Genomic DNA, 18,261 nt, shown 5'->3' with positions numbered 1-18,261 from the left:
TGGAACCGACCTAATGGCACCCGACGGAACCGAAAACTCTGGCTCCGAAGTCCGAGAAAGGCTCAGAGGAGGAACAACAAAGGATGAAGAGGCTGTAGGCTCCGGAGACAACTGGGTCGGAGTCGAAATCAATTTAGCTAACACCGATGACTGAAGCAGTTTCTTCACCACCTTATCAACGTCCTCATCGGAAAGGGTCCTGGAAGATAAAGTAGGAGATCTGGATCTCCCTACAGAAGGGGACTTTTGTGTGAAGGAGAACCCGGTCGAAAAACTGGAGACCGGCTCCGAACCAAAATATCCGTGACCGGCTCCGAAAAGCTGGGAGCCGATACGGACTTAGTCAGGAGACTACCTTCTTTTGGCACTGAAGGCAATGGAACCGAAGAAGGAGAAGCTGGTCTAGCAACTTTCTCTGGCGGCTCCGAAGAAAGCGCTTCTTGGAAGTCTTTTTGTCCTTTTTAGCTGGAGAGGATAATGCACTGGAAGACTTAGTCAAGTCTTCCTCGAAGGAGTGTTTAAGCAGTCCTTTCAGAATGAGCGTGTTCTTCCTCTCCTGTAGCACATGGGGACTGAAGGAATGATAAAACAAGCAGGACTCTTGGAGGTGAATAGTCCCCAAGCAGAAAACGCACACAGAGTGCCCATTAGTTAAAGGCATTTTATTGCTGCATTCAACACACTTTTTAAAACCCGAAGGCCTGTGTTCTTTAGGATCCTTGGACATGCTGAATCTAGCTTTGTTTATATGCTTGTTGTTTGTTTGCTTGTTATTTCCCTGGAAGCTAATTCCACCAAATACGCAACTTCTCAGCGCTTCTGTGGATCACTAGTGATATCTGCATTGCTTACTGTACTTATTTCCTTGTTTCACTTGAAAGAAAGTTACTGTTTGTCGTTTTTGCATTTAGTTACTTGTAACACATTGCACTCAAGTTACCTGGCACTTGCTCACTAAAGCAATTATATAAGTCAGCACTAAAAATTAAAAGCACTACACCCTCACTCCCCACTGGCCCTTGTTTTCAATTAAGGATTTCCAAATATTATTCTAGCATGTCCAAAGGTCAGTTGTCAATCTCCTCTCCGGTCCAGCTGGTGAATCTGGGAATCTTGAGGCAATGTTATAACTGCCTCATGTACACAGACAACCCTCTCCTCCTCCCACATAACACAAATACTTGCGAGAGATGCAGCTATTTAGCCAAACTGGAGGCTGAGCTCTCTCAACTCAGGACTGGCAAGACCAGACAGGAGGAGAAGGCAACAACACACACCACAAAACCAGCCTCACATAATGCTACCACTCCACTGAATCAAACACAAAGACATACTCGGAGGCTCTGAGTAAAAATTTACCTAAACAGCAGAGGCCTCCAAAGCAGACACCCAAACAACTGCTACCTCAAGACACCCCACAAGCAACACATAAACCACAAAAGCAGTGTGCAAAGCAGTCACAGCCCTTAAGGCCAAATACAACACCAAACATACTTGTCATAGGTGACTCCATAGTCAGACACACTGACGTCCCACTCACCAGGCTGAACAAGGAGAAGGTCACAGTAAGCTGCCTATCGGGCGCTAGAATCCGCCACATAACACAAGCACTCGGGTCACTCCACGGCAAGTACAAATATGACACAGTCATTGTCCATGCTGGTGTGAGCGACCTGAGACGTACCTCCCTGGACTACATGAAAAGAGACCTAGAGGAGCTCTCTGATTATGTAGCCCAGGCAGGTATGACCCTAACCCTGAGCAGTATCCTTCCTTCACCAAGAATGATGCCACAATATAGAGACAAGATGATCAGCTTTAACAATTGGCTTAATGTCTGGTGTCATTCAAAGGGGATCCAGTGTCTGTCTGCCTGGGATGACATGCTTGACAAGCCACGCTGCTTCGCAAGGGACGGCTTGCACCTGTCACCCTGGGATTCGGATATTGGCTAAGGCTCTTGCCACCCCATAGTGCCTTTTTAGGCAAGGCTCAAATTCTAAACCTACCACCCTAGAAAACAAAAATGGGAAGAAACTGAGGGTAATGCTGCTCAATGCCAGAAGTCTAAATCTCAAAATGCATGCACGCGAGACCCTTCTCAGTATGGAGAACATCGATGTCTGTGCTGTAACTGAAACCTGGTTCAAGGCTCCTGAGAGCACCCCGGCACTATTAGGCTTTACCTCATATCATGCATTCCGGCCCCAAAACCCGGACCACACCACAAAAGGAGGGGGTGTATCCATATTCATAAAGGATACCCACACCTCCAGGTTGGTGGCAACGCACAAGCTCGGAAACCATCCAGGTGCAACTAACCATAGGCAAAACTGCTCTACAAATTGTAGCATGCTACAGGCCACCCTCTCAAACTCAGGAACCCCACACAGCCTTCCTGAAGACACTGGAGGGTATAAATGTATCTCCAAACACCATCATATTGGGTGACTTCAACTACCCGAATATAGACTGGGAACATTACTCAAGCCCTAACTTTCTAGCCCAACGGTTCCTGGAGTTCATAAATTCAAATGCCATGGAACAGCTAGTCACTGTTCCCACGAGAGGAGAAAATATACTAGATCTCATTGTCACAAACATGGGGACAAAATGCTCCACACCGGAAGTATATCCCTCATTGGTGAGATCTGATCATAAACTAATCTCACTGGAAATCCACATCCCGCCCCACCCCAAACAAAAAGACCATAGTGAAGAACTTCTCTAAAGCAAACTTCACACTACTCAAGACTGGTGTAGTATCCTTCAAGGCCCCTGAGCCAGAGGAAACCACAACCCAAGCTGCGGAAGCCCTTACAAATGCCTTCTATGAACACCTCCAGGACTGCATGGATCAGGCAATCCCAAATAAAACCAAGACTCTTTCCACAAAGGGCAAACGTCCAGTCTGGTGGACCCCAGCCATTAACAAACTTTACAATAAGAGGAGAAAGCTATTACATGATAGAACAAAATCCATAAAAGGGAAGTCACCCTGATCATTATTAGTAAAAAATACGAGCACTCATAAAATCAACTAAGGCCAATTTTGAGAGAAAAATTGCCATGGATTCAAAGGACAATCATAAGGCCTTTTTCAGCTATGTTAGGAACCTGGGTGGAAACTCCCAGATATGCTCAGAATTAGTCCAAAATGATACAAAAATCACTGAACCCACAGACATTGCCAACATACTGGCAGACAGGTTCAGTGCAAACTTCACCCTCTCCCCTAAAGGAGAGATAACTATCCCAGCCGAGTGTAGCCTCCCGGACATCTCAAATGCGCAGGTGAAAGCTGCTCTCTCTAAAGCTAAAAACACAGCATCAATGGGACCGGATGGTGTCCCGGCTGTGTGCTACACGAGCTAAATGAGGAATTAACCCGCACATAAGGCAGCTGTTTAATCTCAGCCTTACCACAGGATACGTGCCCAAGGAGTGGCGACGGCAACTGTGGTCCCACTCCACAAAGGCGCCTCTACGGACCCTGGTAATTACCGCCCATAAGCTTAACAAGTCTAGTCTGCAAAGCTATGGAGAGGATCATAATGGAGCTCATAAACAAAGATATAGGGGACTTGCAGACATTGGACCCGACCCAGTTTGGCTTTGTCAAGGGAAGATCATGCCTTTTGAACTTGGTCGACTTCTTGAAACAGTCACCAAGGCCATTGATGAGGGAAAGGCAGTCCATACAGCCTACCTTGACCTTGCAAAGGCTTTCGACACAATACCCCACTCTGGTATTGTAGAAAAACTTACCAGCTTAAATGTAAACCCATATGTCACAAGATGGGTTGCAAACTGGCTTAAGGACAGAACCCACAGGGTTAGAGTTGCTGGCGCTGTGTCAGACTCCAAGCCGGTCACAAGTGGCGTCCCACAGGGCTCGGTCCTTGGCCCCCTATTGTTTGGCATCTACTTCTCAGAAGTACAGGCCAGCATGGGAGGACTTTGGCTGACAAAGTTTGCAGACGACTGCAAACTGGGCGCCATAGTGGAAAGTGCATCGGACACGGATATCCTTCAGAAGGGACTCACGGAAACAGATAGCTGGTGCCAGAGCCATGGCCTGAAGTTAAACGCCAAAAAATGTATAGTCATACCCTTCAGGAAAAACAAGGTAACCCCAAGCTACCATATAGGTGGCAATCCACTAAGCACAGAAGAGGTTATCAGGGACCTGGGGACCCAGGTTGACAGTGGCCTTTCTTTGACACTCACATTGCTAAAGTGGTTAGAAAGACCTTCTACATTGCCCACTTGATCATGAAGGGTTTAACATCTGGATCTAGTGGGGTCATTGTTCCCCTGTACTTTTCACTTATCAGACCAATGATCGAGTACAATGCCCCATTCGGGATGTATCTCACCAGACATCTGCAGCAATTGGAGAGACCCCAAAAGTTCCTCACCAAAAGGATAAAGGGACTCCAAAATCTGTCATATGCTGCTAGATTGAAGAAACTCCAGCTCTATTCAGTCGCATACCGTCTGCTCAGAGGTGACATGTGCCTGACATACAAGGCCATGTCCAACCCGGAATTAATGGACATGCTCCACCTCAAAAAATCCAAATCCACCAAAACCACTAGAGCAAGCAACTTAAACCTTAGCACGGATATAAATAGGACGTGCTGGAGGGATAGATTTATCACTCAGAGACTCCCTATGCTGTGGAATAAAATCCCGGTCCATGTGAGGCAGAGCACCTCGCTGACTCTGTTCAAGAGAAATCTAGACCTGTGGATGGGAGATCGTAGGTTTACCCAGGGAATCATCTCTGTGTCACTGCTGGACAGAGGCACAACAAACTAATGGGCACAGTATTTTTTCATATAAGGGGTGGCGTAAGCCACAAAAATTTGGGCTAGGCTTATAAATGCCTTAGGGCAGATAGCCTAGTATAAACCTATGAACCTATGCTGAAAGGAACAAATTAATACGTACACACACTAGACCCAACTAACAAGAAACAGAGCCTCTAACTCAAACGGCCCACAAACAGGCGGGAAAACAACAGGGAGGATTATGTCCTCTAACGTAAACAGGCCTAGCCTGGGGAAACAAAGGCAGGAAAGCACCACTAGCCAGACACAACAATAAATGCTAACAGAATGGAGCACCACACCAAAAACCACACAAACAATGGGAAGGACTAGGTCCTCTGACTTAAACCTGCCTAGCCTGTGGGGGAAGGAAAACGAACAGGATACCCAAACAGCCAGACAAGGGCACAAAAAACAGCCAGAAACAAATACAAGCAGTAAAATACCACTACCACACACACAGAGCTATGAAAATAGCTTTTTCTGAGCAACAAGTCAAAAGTTTATAAAACTTTTATAAACAATATAGTTAGCCACGGTCAAAAGCGAGACCACGTCTGAGCTTAACGAGCAGCAAACGAGATCTGGGGAATAGACCTGTTGCACAATAGGATACCTCTTAGCCACACGCCAATTGAAAACTTCGAGCTAGAGTATGGCCGAGTCGGAGCCGAGGTTCGGCTCCGAACCCATGGGTAAGAATGAAGACTAGACTGGACTGCATAACATTCAAAGTTTCTTACTACTGCCTTGAGTCTTAAAAAAAAAAAAAACAGTTGGGGAGTAAAAGACTTGATTCCCACCATGGACAGAGTTTTACCCTCCTGCTTGCTGTGGGTCAATGTTTCCTTGATGGAAGGTCCAAACACGATAGAACTATCAAATGGAGCACTGGTAAAAAAATGCCTTGAAGGGTTCCACAAAACTGCAAAGGCAAAGCCAAGCAATTCCTGTGCCAGCCGCTCGAGAGGTGGCCTCCACGTGGTAGAGATAAACCTCATCGAAGCATTTGCCAAGGAAGTCAGAATGGACAGCTTAGGCGAGACCAGCTTAAGACTCTCTGGAGGCAGTAACTCTGTAAGGGAAGTGGTGAGCTCTGATACCAAATCCCTCTGAAATCAGGTAAAATGTGCCATGTAGTTAGTTGCCCTCAGTCTGAATGTAGCTGAGGTAAACACGTACTTTCTGAAATGGTCGATCGTCCGAGACACTCTATTTGAGGGATGGAACGAGAAGCTCTGCTCCACCAGCTCCTTCTTAGTAGCAGCTGCCACCACAATGGCATCAATGGGGACACACCTACTCCAAAAGGTCTGATCTTTGGGGGTACTGAAGGAACTTGTCCGCCTGGGTACAGGTTCCATTGTGTCCAGCTCCTTCCACGCCCTGCTGGCGATATGATCCACAAGCTTATCGGCAGGTGGAGACACCCAGGTAGAAAATGGGCCCATCCTGAAGGTCTTCAGGAACATGGATTTCTCCAAGGATGGGGCGGGAAGACAAACTACCTTTTTGCTTGAGAATTTCAAGGATGTCCCTGAAGGACATTTCATTGGGGGGGGGGGGGGTAACCCTTCCCCCTCCTCAAAATCTGTGTCCTCTGTAAGGGACTCTTTAGGAGAGTTCAGGTGCCTCCTCTTACACATTCTTTTCCAAGGGGGTCCTCCATGGTAGGCTCAGGGGAGGACTCAGAAGAGATCGGGACCCCAAGAGAGGTAGTGCCCATCTGAAAGTGCTCGCGGGAGGGCTGACAAGGAAGGATGATGAAACTTCGCCACCCAAAGCCGAAAGGGGCTGGGGGGGGGGGGCCAAGAGACGAAAGAGAGGTGACTGCCAAGCTGGAGAAAGTCCTTTCTAACACCTGTAAGGCCAACAGACTGGACAAGGCTCCCCTCTCCTCTCCCGCGGCTACAGCCTCCAGGAAGGGAGGAGGGACTTCGATGCAGCACCAAAGCCCCCAGATGATACCAGCCCCAAGTTGTCCAGTGCCGAACCCCCAAGGGAAGGGAGCGGTCTGAAAATTCCAGGCCTGACCCCACCCCCATGGAAGCAGCACTGACCTCATGGGTTTGAGGAGCAGCATGTCCCAAGGGCAAAGGAACAGAGCCTGCCAGAGACCCTGACGGTGTCGGGGAAGGAGGGATACCAGAGACCCTGACGGTATCAGAAAGAAGGGATACCAGACACCGTCGGTCTCTCAATATGAATGATCTGGTCCTGTAGTTCCAAACCAAATTAGGTCGGAAGAGGAGAGTGAATTCCCATGGAGCAGAAGGTCTCCTAGGCAAATGAGCTGGGGATGGAAACAAGCCCAACTCAATTTGGGCCTTGAGGAAATTCCTCATAATCATATTCACATCTGAGGGTAGCAGACTTCTGGAAGGTCTATAAGATACCGAGGAATGTCCTGACTTAGCCGTATATCTAGATAATGCCCTGCGATCCCGGGAGGGGGACCGCCTCTGACTCAATGGATCCTAGATCTGCAGGGGGAACTGTCAATGACTATCGGATCCAAGACAATAATCAGATTTGAAGTCCTGGGAGGAGCAGACACTTTAGCAGGTCTGCCAAAAGGATCTGATAAATGGATCAGATCCAGGGAAGGCTTGCTCAGAGTTGGATACAGAGGCCTCGGATCCGAGGTTCTCGGAGCAGAAGAACCCAGATCCAAAGCTATAGAGGCTGGACCCAGACCAGGGGATCAACCTGCAATCCAGGAGTCTCAGCTTTTTTGAAGGAGATACGTTGGGAGGAGGTAGAGGCCTCTTCTTAGGCTCCTGAGCAGCTGAGGAGGGAGGACAGCCTGAAGCCAGAGGGCCACCCTTAGCTAACCCTTAAAGTGCTAATTTGTTCCTGCACTCCATGAGAGCCCTGGGATTGAATCCGGACCTCCAGGTGAGGCTCTCCTAAACAAACACAATCCTTGTGCGAGTCAGAATGAGGCATCTTCTGACCGCACGAGGAGCATTTTTTAAAGCCAGAGGGCTTGTCAGACCTACTGCAGAACAAGTGCACATGCACACAGATCGAAAAGGCACTGCACGCACACACAACCCCACTAAAGAAAGCAAGGAGAAGGGAAATAAAACACTGCAAAAAAACTACTACTTTTTTTTTTTTTAAACAACTAGCTATGGAGGGGAAAAGGGCCCACAGGGAAAAAAAGGCAGGAACCTGACAGACAAAAGTAGTTAAACTACCGGGAGGGGAGGAAACAGAATAACTAAGAGCACTACAAAGCTAAAACCCCTTAAAAAGGACTGAAGAACCCAACACAGGACAGAACAAAGTCCAAAGAGAACACTTATCTGAAAGATGAGCTTGAGTTAACAGATTCACGTCCTTAGTGTGTCCGCAGCAAACGAGATCTGAGGGTTACAGGCCACCAGGGGATTATGGGAACGGGAGGAGCTTGAGCTCTGGATCTATACTTCAGTTGCCAGCTCAGATCCAAGGTCGGATCCAAGACCCATCCATGATGAATAATGATACAGATAGCATCAGATCAGTAATTTAACTCTGTACTACATAACGAGCTAGCTCCTTCAGAATAGCATGCAAATCGTATGGCTGGACTTCCTAGGAGTAACTTCAAAGTGCCTATGTATAACAAATGCAGGTTTGTGCGGCACAGCTCACAGCAACGTAGCTGAGCTAAGAATTTAAACAAACCAATGGAAAAAAATATCTTTTGAACAGCTTTTGGCTACAACAAATTAAACTTGATTTCCAGAAATAGCTGCTCCTAATCCTCTCTCACAGGACAGTCACCACTATTTCTGAGACTACCTACACACCTGGCTAAATCTTTGCTGTAACAGTAACTGAGTTACAAACAGCAGAAAAGGAGGGGAAAACAACAGATTAAGCACAGGGAAAGAATACTGTAATTAATAAATTCGGTTAGGCAACTGCATAAATCAACAATTAGAGCAAATAAAGTAGTAACTGATCAAAAGCATGTTTAAATGCTACTAAAATGGCAGAGACCATTACAATGTAGGCAAAGCAGGCTTTCAGTGAAGCAACTCCCATGCAGGTCATGACTCACTACAGGAACATTCTAAACCTTGTGCTTGCTGGACCACAAATAAGGGAACTTCTAATGACTCAAGTGAGGGTAAAATATGAATTGCACAACTAGCAAGAAAATACTGAGGTTCATGAAGCCAGGAATGCCTTCCTAAACCACTGCAGGAATGTCACGACATGTGACAAAAAGGCGGTACTGGCAGGACAGCCAGCTGGAATTTTGTAAATAATTGTAAGTCATTTATAAATTTTTTAAACTAATCTATACAAGATGCTGGTGTTACAAATGTATTAGAACTTTATGTCATGTGTATATTAAATTTATTTGTACAGATATTTGTGCTGAAAAGGTATTTGTAGTGCCTGTGTTTAAAATGTATCCACAGTGTGCCCTACTGGAAGAGAACATAAATGTACATGCACTATTGTAACTGTTTAAATGCATCTGTTTTAAGAGAAGAAACTGGAGGGTTAACCTCAATCCAGCAAACTTTAGAAAAATATCTGAAACTAAATTACTTTATAGGCTAGCCCATAAAGATGTTTCAGTGAAGCCAGAAGCATAAAGTCTGTACTAGGAAGCTTTCTGTATTGTCTTTGGGGTAAACTAATTGCTACTCTGAAAATGTGAAGGAATGGAATTGTTTTATGACTTCTAGCATCGCCAAACATCTGAGCAAAAGTCCTTGTATGAGTATTTTTACAGGTAGATGCTAAATACTGCCAACTTCAGCAATGGAGGTTTTGCCTGGGAACTAGAAGTCAGATGACCAGCAATGATGTCATTCTGCAAGGTATCCAGCAGTAATACTTTAGATATAATTTTGAGAAGCATCTCTGTGAGACATAGCATTCTGTATTCTGTCCTGGACCTGAAAACAAGAAGAACCATTCACCACATCTGCCTTGCTCTAAGTTATTAGGGTATAGTAATTCTCTTAGATACAGCCAGGAATATAGTGAAGCTTAGTTTAGATTTTGTTTTCCTTTATTTGTGTGAGCCTGTACTGTAATGTTATTTTAAATATTTCATGTGGTTTTGAACTCTGATGTCACTGTGAATATATATTACTGTCTTGTTCTTTTATTATTTATTATTAAATATATTTAAACCTTTCATTGTTATTGATCCGTGTAGAGATATTTAAGTTTTGAAAGAACTTGCATATTTATTTGATGACACTGTGTGGATCACTCCTAACAGCCTTGCTCTTGTTCAAACTACCATTTGTATTAGTATTAATATTACACAGTAAGACTGGACACCCTTTGATAAGGGCCCTAAAGTAGCTGATAAGGAGTGACTGGTGGCAGTGCTAGTTACCTTATAGTCTGGGCAGAAGGGGGCATAGCTAGTAAACCTGTGACAGCCTTGTGTGTGTGTGTGTGTGTGTGTGTGTGTGTGTGTGTGTGTGCCAGCTACATGGGCAGGGACAAGAAGCACTGGTTGGACAGACAGGGTACTGGAAGTCTTGACTTGGTCACTCAGCTGAGATCTCAACTTTACAGCTGTGCCAGTGGGGTCTATATCACAACATCGAACTAACATAAGTTCGAACGTTGTAACATCGAACCCAAAATTCCGAAACCCAATAATAACGAAAACACAGAACAGTGATTTTTTCCCAGGGAAAAAAAATTGCTGTTCTGTGACCAAACAAATAAAAAGTAAACCTTAAATTTGTGCCCCCCACACACCACCTACTTAAATATACCAACTCCGAGATCGCACCACAGTGGAGGAAATAGCAAAGCCCTGAAAACGACCCACCAATTTGTTTTCCCTGTGAAAAATAATCTATGTGCCATGGCTTCGCTATTTTTGGATTTTGGACTTTTGGGTTCGATATTACAACGTTTGAACTTATACAAGTTTGACGTTGTAATACAGGCCATGCCAGTGTAGAGTCTTGTTGAGGATCTGGAGAAAGAGCGAGAAACCAGCCCCAGACTGACTCTGGTCTCTGTGTGCTCTTAAGGGAAACTGCACTTGATGCAGAGAGCTGCACCTGGAAATACTGTCTGTGTACCTGTTATCATCTCAGTGAACGTCCCCCACTGTTGACAATGGTAAGGATTGAGGCTCCTTGATTACTGGTCCAGTGGTGGGTTGTCACAACATGCATCAACAGAAAGCATGGAGGCCTTAAGTCTCTGGTGGACTGCTGTGACCCGTTTCTCATGAAAGCTTTTCCTAGGTTCATAGGTAGGTACTAGGCTATCGGCTCTAGGGCCTATACAAGCCTAGCCAAAAAGGTACCCTGGCTTTTGCCACCCAAGAAAATTATTTTCCTGTGCCACTGTCGAGAAGAGCCACAGAAGTGATCCCCGGGGAGAATTTCCTATTTCCCATCCAATCATCAAGATTTTTCTTGAAGAGTGCTAATGAGGAGCTTTGTTTGATATAGATAGATAATTTATTCCAGAGTATGGAAAGCCTCTGGGACAGGAATCTATCCCTCCAGCATGTTCTGTTTATTGTGGTGACAAGGTTTAGGTCCCTAGAGAGTGTAGCTCGGACGGATTGGGATTTCTTTAAGTGGAGCATGTCCAACAGCTCTGGGTTTGACATAGCTTTGTATGTTAGGCAGAGATCACCTCTGAGTAGGCGATATGCGACGGAGTAAAGTTGGAGTTTTTTGAGACAGTCTGCGTAGGGCATCTGTTTGAGGCTGGTAATCCTATTTGTGAGGTATTTCTGTGGCCTTTCCAGTTGCTGTAGAGGTCTTTTAAGGAACATACCAAAAGGGGCGTTGTACTCTATAATGGGTCTAATGAGTGATGAGTAGAGGGGAACAATGACCTCTTTTTTTTCTGGATGAGAAACCTTTTGTGATGAGGTGTGCCACATAGAAGGATTTCCTGACTACTGTGACGATGTGATTATCAAAGGAGAGGCTACTGTCCACTTGTGTCCCAAGGTCTCATCACACTTTTGGTGTTAAGTATACTACCGCCTATGTTGTAGTTCATGGGTACAGAGTTTTTACCAAATGGGATGAGAATGCACTTTTTGTCATTGAGCTTGAGGCCATGGCTTTGACACCAGGGCATCTGTCTCAGTGAAGCCCTTCTGTAGGATGTCCACATCGTTAGGAGTTTCGATTCGAAAATTCCTAGTTTGCAGTCATCTGCGAACTACATTAGCCAAAGACCTTCTGTGTTAGCCTGTACTTCAGAGAAGTAGATACCAAACAGGAGAGGACCCAGGACTGAACCCTGTGGCACTCCACTTGTCATTGGTCTGAAGTCGGATTTCGAGTCTGCTACTTTCACAGTGTGGGTTCTGTCAGTGAGCCAGTTGGCAACCCATCTTGTGACACAGGAATTTATACCTAGTTTAGTGAATTTATCTATAATTCCAGAGTGGGGGATGGTGTCGAAAGCCTTGGCAAGATCTAGATAGGCTGTGTGAACCACCTTACCCTCATCTACCGCTTTGGTGACTGCTTCAAAGAAGTCTATCAAGTCTAGGAGACATGATCTGCCTTTTACAAACCCGAACTGGGTGGGGTCCAGAGTTTGGAGATTACCAATGTCTTTGTTTATAAGTTCCATGATGATACGTTCTATGGCCTTGCAGACCAGGCTCGTCAGGCTAATGAATGATACTGACCAGTAAGGACTCCCAGAAGCAAGATCTAATGACAAACATTTTAAAGTTCACTTCACCACACAATAAAATCACATGTAGAGATATAACACTTCACTGTTTAGATACTTGTGTCCAACATGTATAACAACTTTTAATACAGGTTTATAACTCACTAGAATGTTTAACTTGCAAAATCCATAAACTATTAGGAATATTGCTTTGCTAAATGAGCTGAAACTTCAACAACTACTGCTGCATGAAAGATGATTTTAATACATTGTTGTTACTACTATTTTTATATTAATTCAGTGTAAGCAAAGCAAGCAGAACTTATCATATGATTTACCTGAAGGGGGAAGACATCTAGACAAGTTAGCAAGGCTTGCATCTGATGCATTCTGAAGTTCACGCAGACGAGCAAGATACTGCTGCTGTCCAAGTGGGCCTTCTTCATTTTCAAACGGTCTCTTTAGGGGTAACCCTTGCTTCTGAAAAGTCAGTTTCAGGCCTCCATCCTAATAAAAAATATGCCATTATTAGTTTAACTTAATGCAAAGTGAAAATAAACATACTTACCATTAAATAAAATTTTCAAACTGTTTTAACACAAAGCCTCACTTGGAATAGCTTAAAAACAGTAGGATAATCAATCACAAGCTACCCCCATCTCTACTAGGGGAATTAAAGTAGATATATTTAGCAGGTGGAAACTAAAAATTCATACCCTACCTGCAAACAAATACTGTTAAAGATACTCAGTGAAACAAGGAAGCAGAAAAGGTGAATAAACAAAAAAAGTCTTAGGGGAAATGGAATTTAATTTCAGAAAAGTGCATGTAAAACTTAAAAGATCATCTATAAAGGTTTTCACGAATGCAAATAAAACATAAATGTTACTCAGGCCGCATCACCATGGATGTGATTACGCTTACATCAGACACTTACATTTATATTATATGTATATATCTTATATATATGTATATATATATATATATATATATATATATATATATTATATATATATATACACATATATATTTACTTAAGGTACTCAAAAAAAGTTTTAAAAAACTCAGCCCAATACAGAAGACCACAAGGAATGTCTGTCAATATCCTTCCTCAATTGCCATGTCCAAGTAGGATTTGGACAATCATTTACCTTAGCTGAGCCTGAAACTAGTCTATACTGATCAGTGTCTCAAAACAAACAAAGGGTTAACGGATCATAGGAGATTACTAGGTATCAACCCAGATGTCATTTCAAGCCTAGCAGTTTCATCCCAAGGTAATGCCATAGAAATGTTAGTTAACACCCAAGATTGCATTTAGTAATGACTGCCCATGTCCAGGAGGGTTGTGGGCACTATTACTGGTAGGAATTTCCGTTGCCCCATCCACTCCAAGTTCCTTCCGAACAGTGTAATAGAGGTGCTCTGGTTTCACATGAATAGGTAGCCTATTCCAAATATGCGGCAGTTGCTGGGAGATAAATCTGTCCCTCCAGCATGTCCTATTTAAGTTGCAAGCCACATTTAGGTCCCTGAACGGGTGGCCCTAGTCCAGTTTGATTTACAGATATGCAGCAAGTTCATTAGGTTTGGGTCTGAGATTACTCTGTAAGCCAGGCATACGTCTCCCCTAAGAAGTCTACATGATACACAGTAAAGTGAGAGACTTTAGTTGGTCTGTGTACGACATGTGCTGCAGTCCCTTGATCGTTTTGTTAGAAACTTCTGAGGTCTCTCCAAAGGCTGTAGGTGCTTTGTAAGGTACATGCCGAACAGGGCATTATACTCAGTTATGTGTCAGATTAGTACACAGTATAGGAGGGGTTATAACCTCTTTTGCTCTAGAGGTGATGCATTTACTGTTCAAGTGCACTATGCAGAAAGCCTTCCTTACTACAGTAGACCGATGGTGGTCAAAGTTAAGGTCGCGGTCAACTTGTGAACTCAAGTCCCTTACCACTTCATAGGTACTTAGGGCATTGTTGTTGATTTGATAGTGTGAAAAGACAGAGACATTGTTTGTGCCGAAGGGAATGATGATGCATTTCTTTGCATTCAGTTTGAGACCGTGATTAAGACAACAGTCATTGGTCTGCGTAAGACTCTCCTGGAGTATACTGACATAATTTGGGGATTCAATAATTGCATTCAGTTTGCAGTCATCTGGAAACTTGGTCAGCCACAACCCCTTAGCTTTGACCCGAACTTCTGAGAAGTATAAACCAAACAGTAAGGGGGTCCAGCACTGACCGCTGTGGCACCCCACTGATAACAGGTCTGATGGTTGATGTGGAGTCGCCCACTTTGATAGTGTGTGTCTGGTTTGTGAGCCAGTTAGCACCCATCGTACAATGAAGGGGTTTACATTCAGTTTGCCAAGTTCATCGATAATGCCAGAGTGTGGGATTGTGTCAAAAGCATTTGCCAAGTTGAGGTATGCTGTGTACAGACATTAACCCTCATCAAGGGCCCCGATCACATGTTCGAAACAATCCACAAGATTTAACAGGTGGGATCTGCCCCCAGACGAAGTCGAATTGGGTAGGATACAGGATTTGGATGTCACCTATATCTTTATTTATGAGGTCCATAATCATACTTTCCATGGCCTTACAGATGAGGCTGGTCAGGCTTATGGGTCTGTAATTCTCCAGTCTGTTGCTAGGCCACCTTTGTGGAGGGGGATAACTGTTGCTGTTCTCCATGTCGCAGGAACAAAGCCTTTGGTTAGACTATGATTGAAAAGGGTACTTAACAGTGATGCTAGTTTATGTTTTAGCCTATTTAGAAGATAGCCTGGGATGCCATCTGGTCCCATATCTGGGTCAGTGTGTGTGATACTGTTGGTCACTAGTTGTGCACATGCCTGGGTCCTACCTTTTAGGCTTAGAAAACAGCTGTAAAAGGCCTTATGGTTATCCTTGGCTGTGCCAGCTAAGTTTTTCTCAAAGTGGCCCTTAAAGGATTTGTCAAGTTGTCTTATTTGTCTGTTGAGGCTGAAGAAGGTGCCTTTCCACTGTTGGGGTCTTGCCTTTATTTTCACGGACAGCAACATTTTGTGTTTATTACAAAGTCTGTTGATACTGGATGTCCACCATGGCAGCTTGTCTTTATATGGGGCTCTGGCTTTGATTCTTTCTGGTACAGCAGAGTCTATACACTTATGTAAATCACTGTACAGGGCTTTAGTGTAAGCTTCAGAGTAGTTACCACTTCCAGCTGGGAGTGGGGGTTGGAATGTATTTATACCTTCACCTAGGAGGGTATAGTTTTGCCTTGGTGAATTTTTTTAGTCCGATTTCACCCTTTTTGAGTTCTGATGTTAGTGTTAGCTCAAAGATGACTTGTTGTCAGATTTAACTAATGAGGGTCAGACAGCTGCAGTAGTGCATCCATTTGACATGTTAGTGAGGACCCGATCTAGTATGTTTGTTCCTGTTGCCGGGGTGTGAACAATTTGTTGTAGGGCATTTGAGTTAACAAAGTCAAAGAACTTTTGCGCTAGTGGGTTCGGGCTAGCATACATTTCCCAGTTGATGGTGGGGTAATTGAAATCCCCCATAATTGGAGCGTTCGGTAATATTTGGATTGTTTCCAGTTTGGTCAAGTAGACTTCATGCATGTCAGACTCATGGAGGGAGATCTATAACTGGCTGTGACTTGAATGTTGGTCTTACAAACCATAACCTGAACAACTTGGGGTAACTCCATGAAGTTGCCCAGTCTAACTAAACGGGAGGTGAATTTCTCTCTAATACAGACAGAAACACTGCCTTCTTTGGTTCTCACACGTTCATTTTGTGGTTTGATGGTGGAAGGCATTGTAGCCTTGCACGGCCAGGGTACTCTCTGAGGCCTTGAACCACATTTCTGTGACTGCACAGACATCTACATCTTCCAGTGATAGAAGTGCTTCCAGGGTGGGCAGGTTTTGGTTTAAGGTCCTAGCGTTTAGCAGCATAACCCTTATTTGGTTATGATTTGCAAATTTCATATTGGTTTGTTTTTGAGATTTTGGCTAAAAAAAAGGCAATATGGAGGAGGAAACAGCCTTTGCCAGCAGCCAAAAGCCTGGAGGAGCCAGGTGCAAACAGTCTCTGACAAAGCAGCAAGGTTTATCGACCATGGCTTCCCAGGCTGACAGGAACTGGATCCCCTTTGAATGACACCAAAAACTAAGTCAATTACTGAAATCAATCATTTTTTTGTTTATACTGTCGCATCATTCTAGGTGAGGGTTGTATACTGCTCAAGGCTAGGGACATACCTGCCTAGGACACATACTCAAAGAGCTCAGTCGTATTTCTCTTCATATAGTCTAGTGACGTATGTCTTGGGTCATTCACTCCAACATGAACTATGGCAGAATCATAATGGTACTTGGTTGCTGAGACACACGAGTGCATGCGTGATATGATGAATCCCGGCACCGGAGAGGCAGCTGACTGAGACTTTCTCCTTGTCCAACCTGGCGAGTGGGACATCCGTGTGTCTCACTATTGAGTCTCCAATGACTAGAAAATTTATTTTTTAGTGTTATGCCTTACAAGTTTAGCAGGTGAGACAGTGGTGTTGTGTGTCATGGGTGCTGTGGGAACTGTGTTAGTTGTAGCAGTCTTGTTTTCTGGAGGTCTCTGGTGTTTCGCTGAATTCTGTGTTGGATGCGTACTGTGAGGATGAGTAGTGGTACTATGTGCATGTGTACTGTTGGGTGGGATGACAACGTCTTCCGTGCTACTGTTTGGAGTGCGAGAGAGCATGGATTCAAGATTCTTGGTGTAGATGCATCTCTCAAACTCTGTACTAGAGTGAGTTATTAGTAGAGGGTTGTCGGTGTACATGGGGCAACAGCTACAATGCCTCAAGAGACCCAAGTCAATAATGTTGGCAGGATGGCAGGAGAAACAAGGGTGATCCAACTGTCCATGCCAGGTTGAAGACTGATGTCAAGGGGGTGGGGTTGGGGAGGTGCTTTTTAGGATCGATCAAGGAGGAACTCAGTAGATGGATATTTCTGCCTGGGTTTTTTTGGTAATTTAATAGGTTTCAGCTCACTAACAATATTTCTTTAACTGCAAACATACTAAGGATGAGGGCTACACTAACATGCTACAGCTGTAATTAAGGGAAAACTGTTGAATTAATCTATATGGCTATGGCACACAACTGAGCAGCAGTGTGCGATGCTGCTTGACGTGCAAACACTGCTCAAATGCAGGGCTTAAATACCAGATGCTAAAAACTTGAAAAATTTTTTTTTAAAGATTCAAAAGGACCAATAAGGATGCATATTCCATGGCCTAGACCAAGCACCCTTCACCAGACAGGTTCCAATCAACACAATCCTCTCACTATAGTGCAGAAAGGTCCCTTCCAATCCAAGATGGTCTGGAAAATGTGCTCACTACAAACAGACCCAGATGCAGCAAACTTGTATCTGGACTTTGTTACAGCTACTAGCTACACTAGTTTCAGCAGGAACCACTAGAAAATGTGTAACATAACAGGAAAATAGCAGTGGGATACTAAAAAAAAAATTAAACCAGCAGAAAATCAACAAGGAAACTCTACAGAATGTTTTAAACACCTAACGATTCAGTTGCTATAAAGTACAGTTTTGTACCTACCATAAATGTAGATGTTCGGGTGCTAATACAGCTGCAGTCATAACAGATGGGTTCTCCTGCCGTCAGGCGGGTCCTCGGTCGGCCGAATTCCAAAGTCTAGGTCCGGCGTCGGTTGTCGTCGCTTCTTCCCTGACGTCAGTGCGACAGGGGTATAAAGGAAC

At 44.3% G+C, this 18,261-nt stretch overlaps 1 protein-coding gene across 1 annotated transcript in view; it reads right to left on the bottom strand.

Moving 5' to 3' along the window:
- Nucleotides 1-18,261, bottom strand: part of CHD9 (chromodomain helicase DNA binding protein 9) — a 2,842,495-nt gene that overhangs the window by 290,919 nt on the left and 2,533,315 nt on the right. Inside the window, exon 34 of the mRNA XM_044082017.1 lies at nucleotides 12,812-12,980. Within this exon, the coding sequence (XP_043937952.1) occupies nucleotides 12,812-12,980 (169 nt within the window). The remainder of the gene's footprint in view (nucleotides 1-12,811; nucleotides 12,981-18,261) is intronic.

The sequence above is a fragment of the Protopterus annectens genome, chromosome 8.part1, assembly GCF_019279795.1.
Source record: "Protopterus annectens isolate FY-2018-M chromosome 8.part1, PAN1.0, whole genome shotgun sequence".
In the NCBI taxonomy this organism is placed as follows: Eukaryota; Metazoa; Chordata; order Ceratodontiformes; family Protopteridae; genus Protopterus; species Protopterus annectens.
The sequence above is the reverse complement of the archived record's forward strand: the minus strand, read 5'-3'. Positions and strand labels throughout refer to the sequence as shown.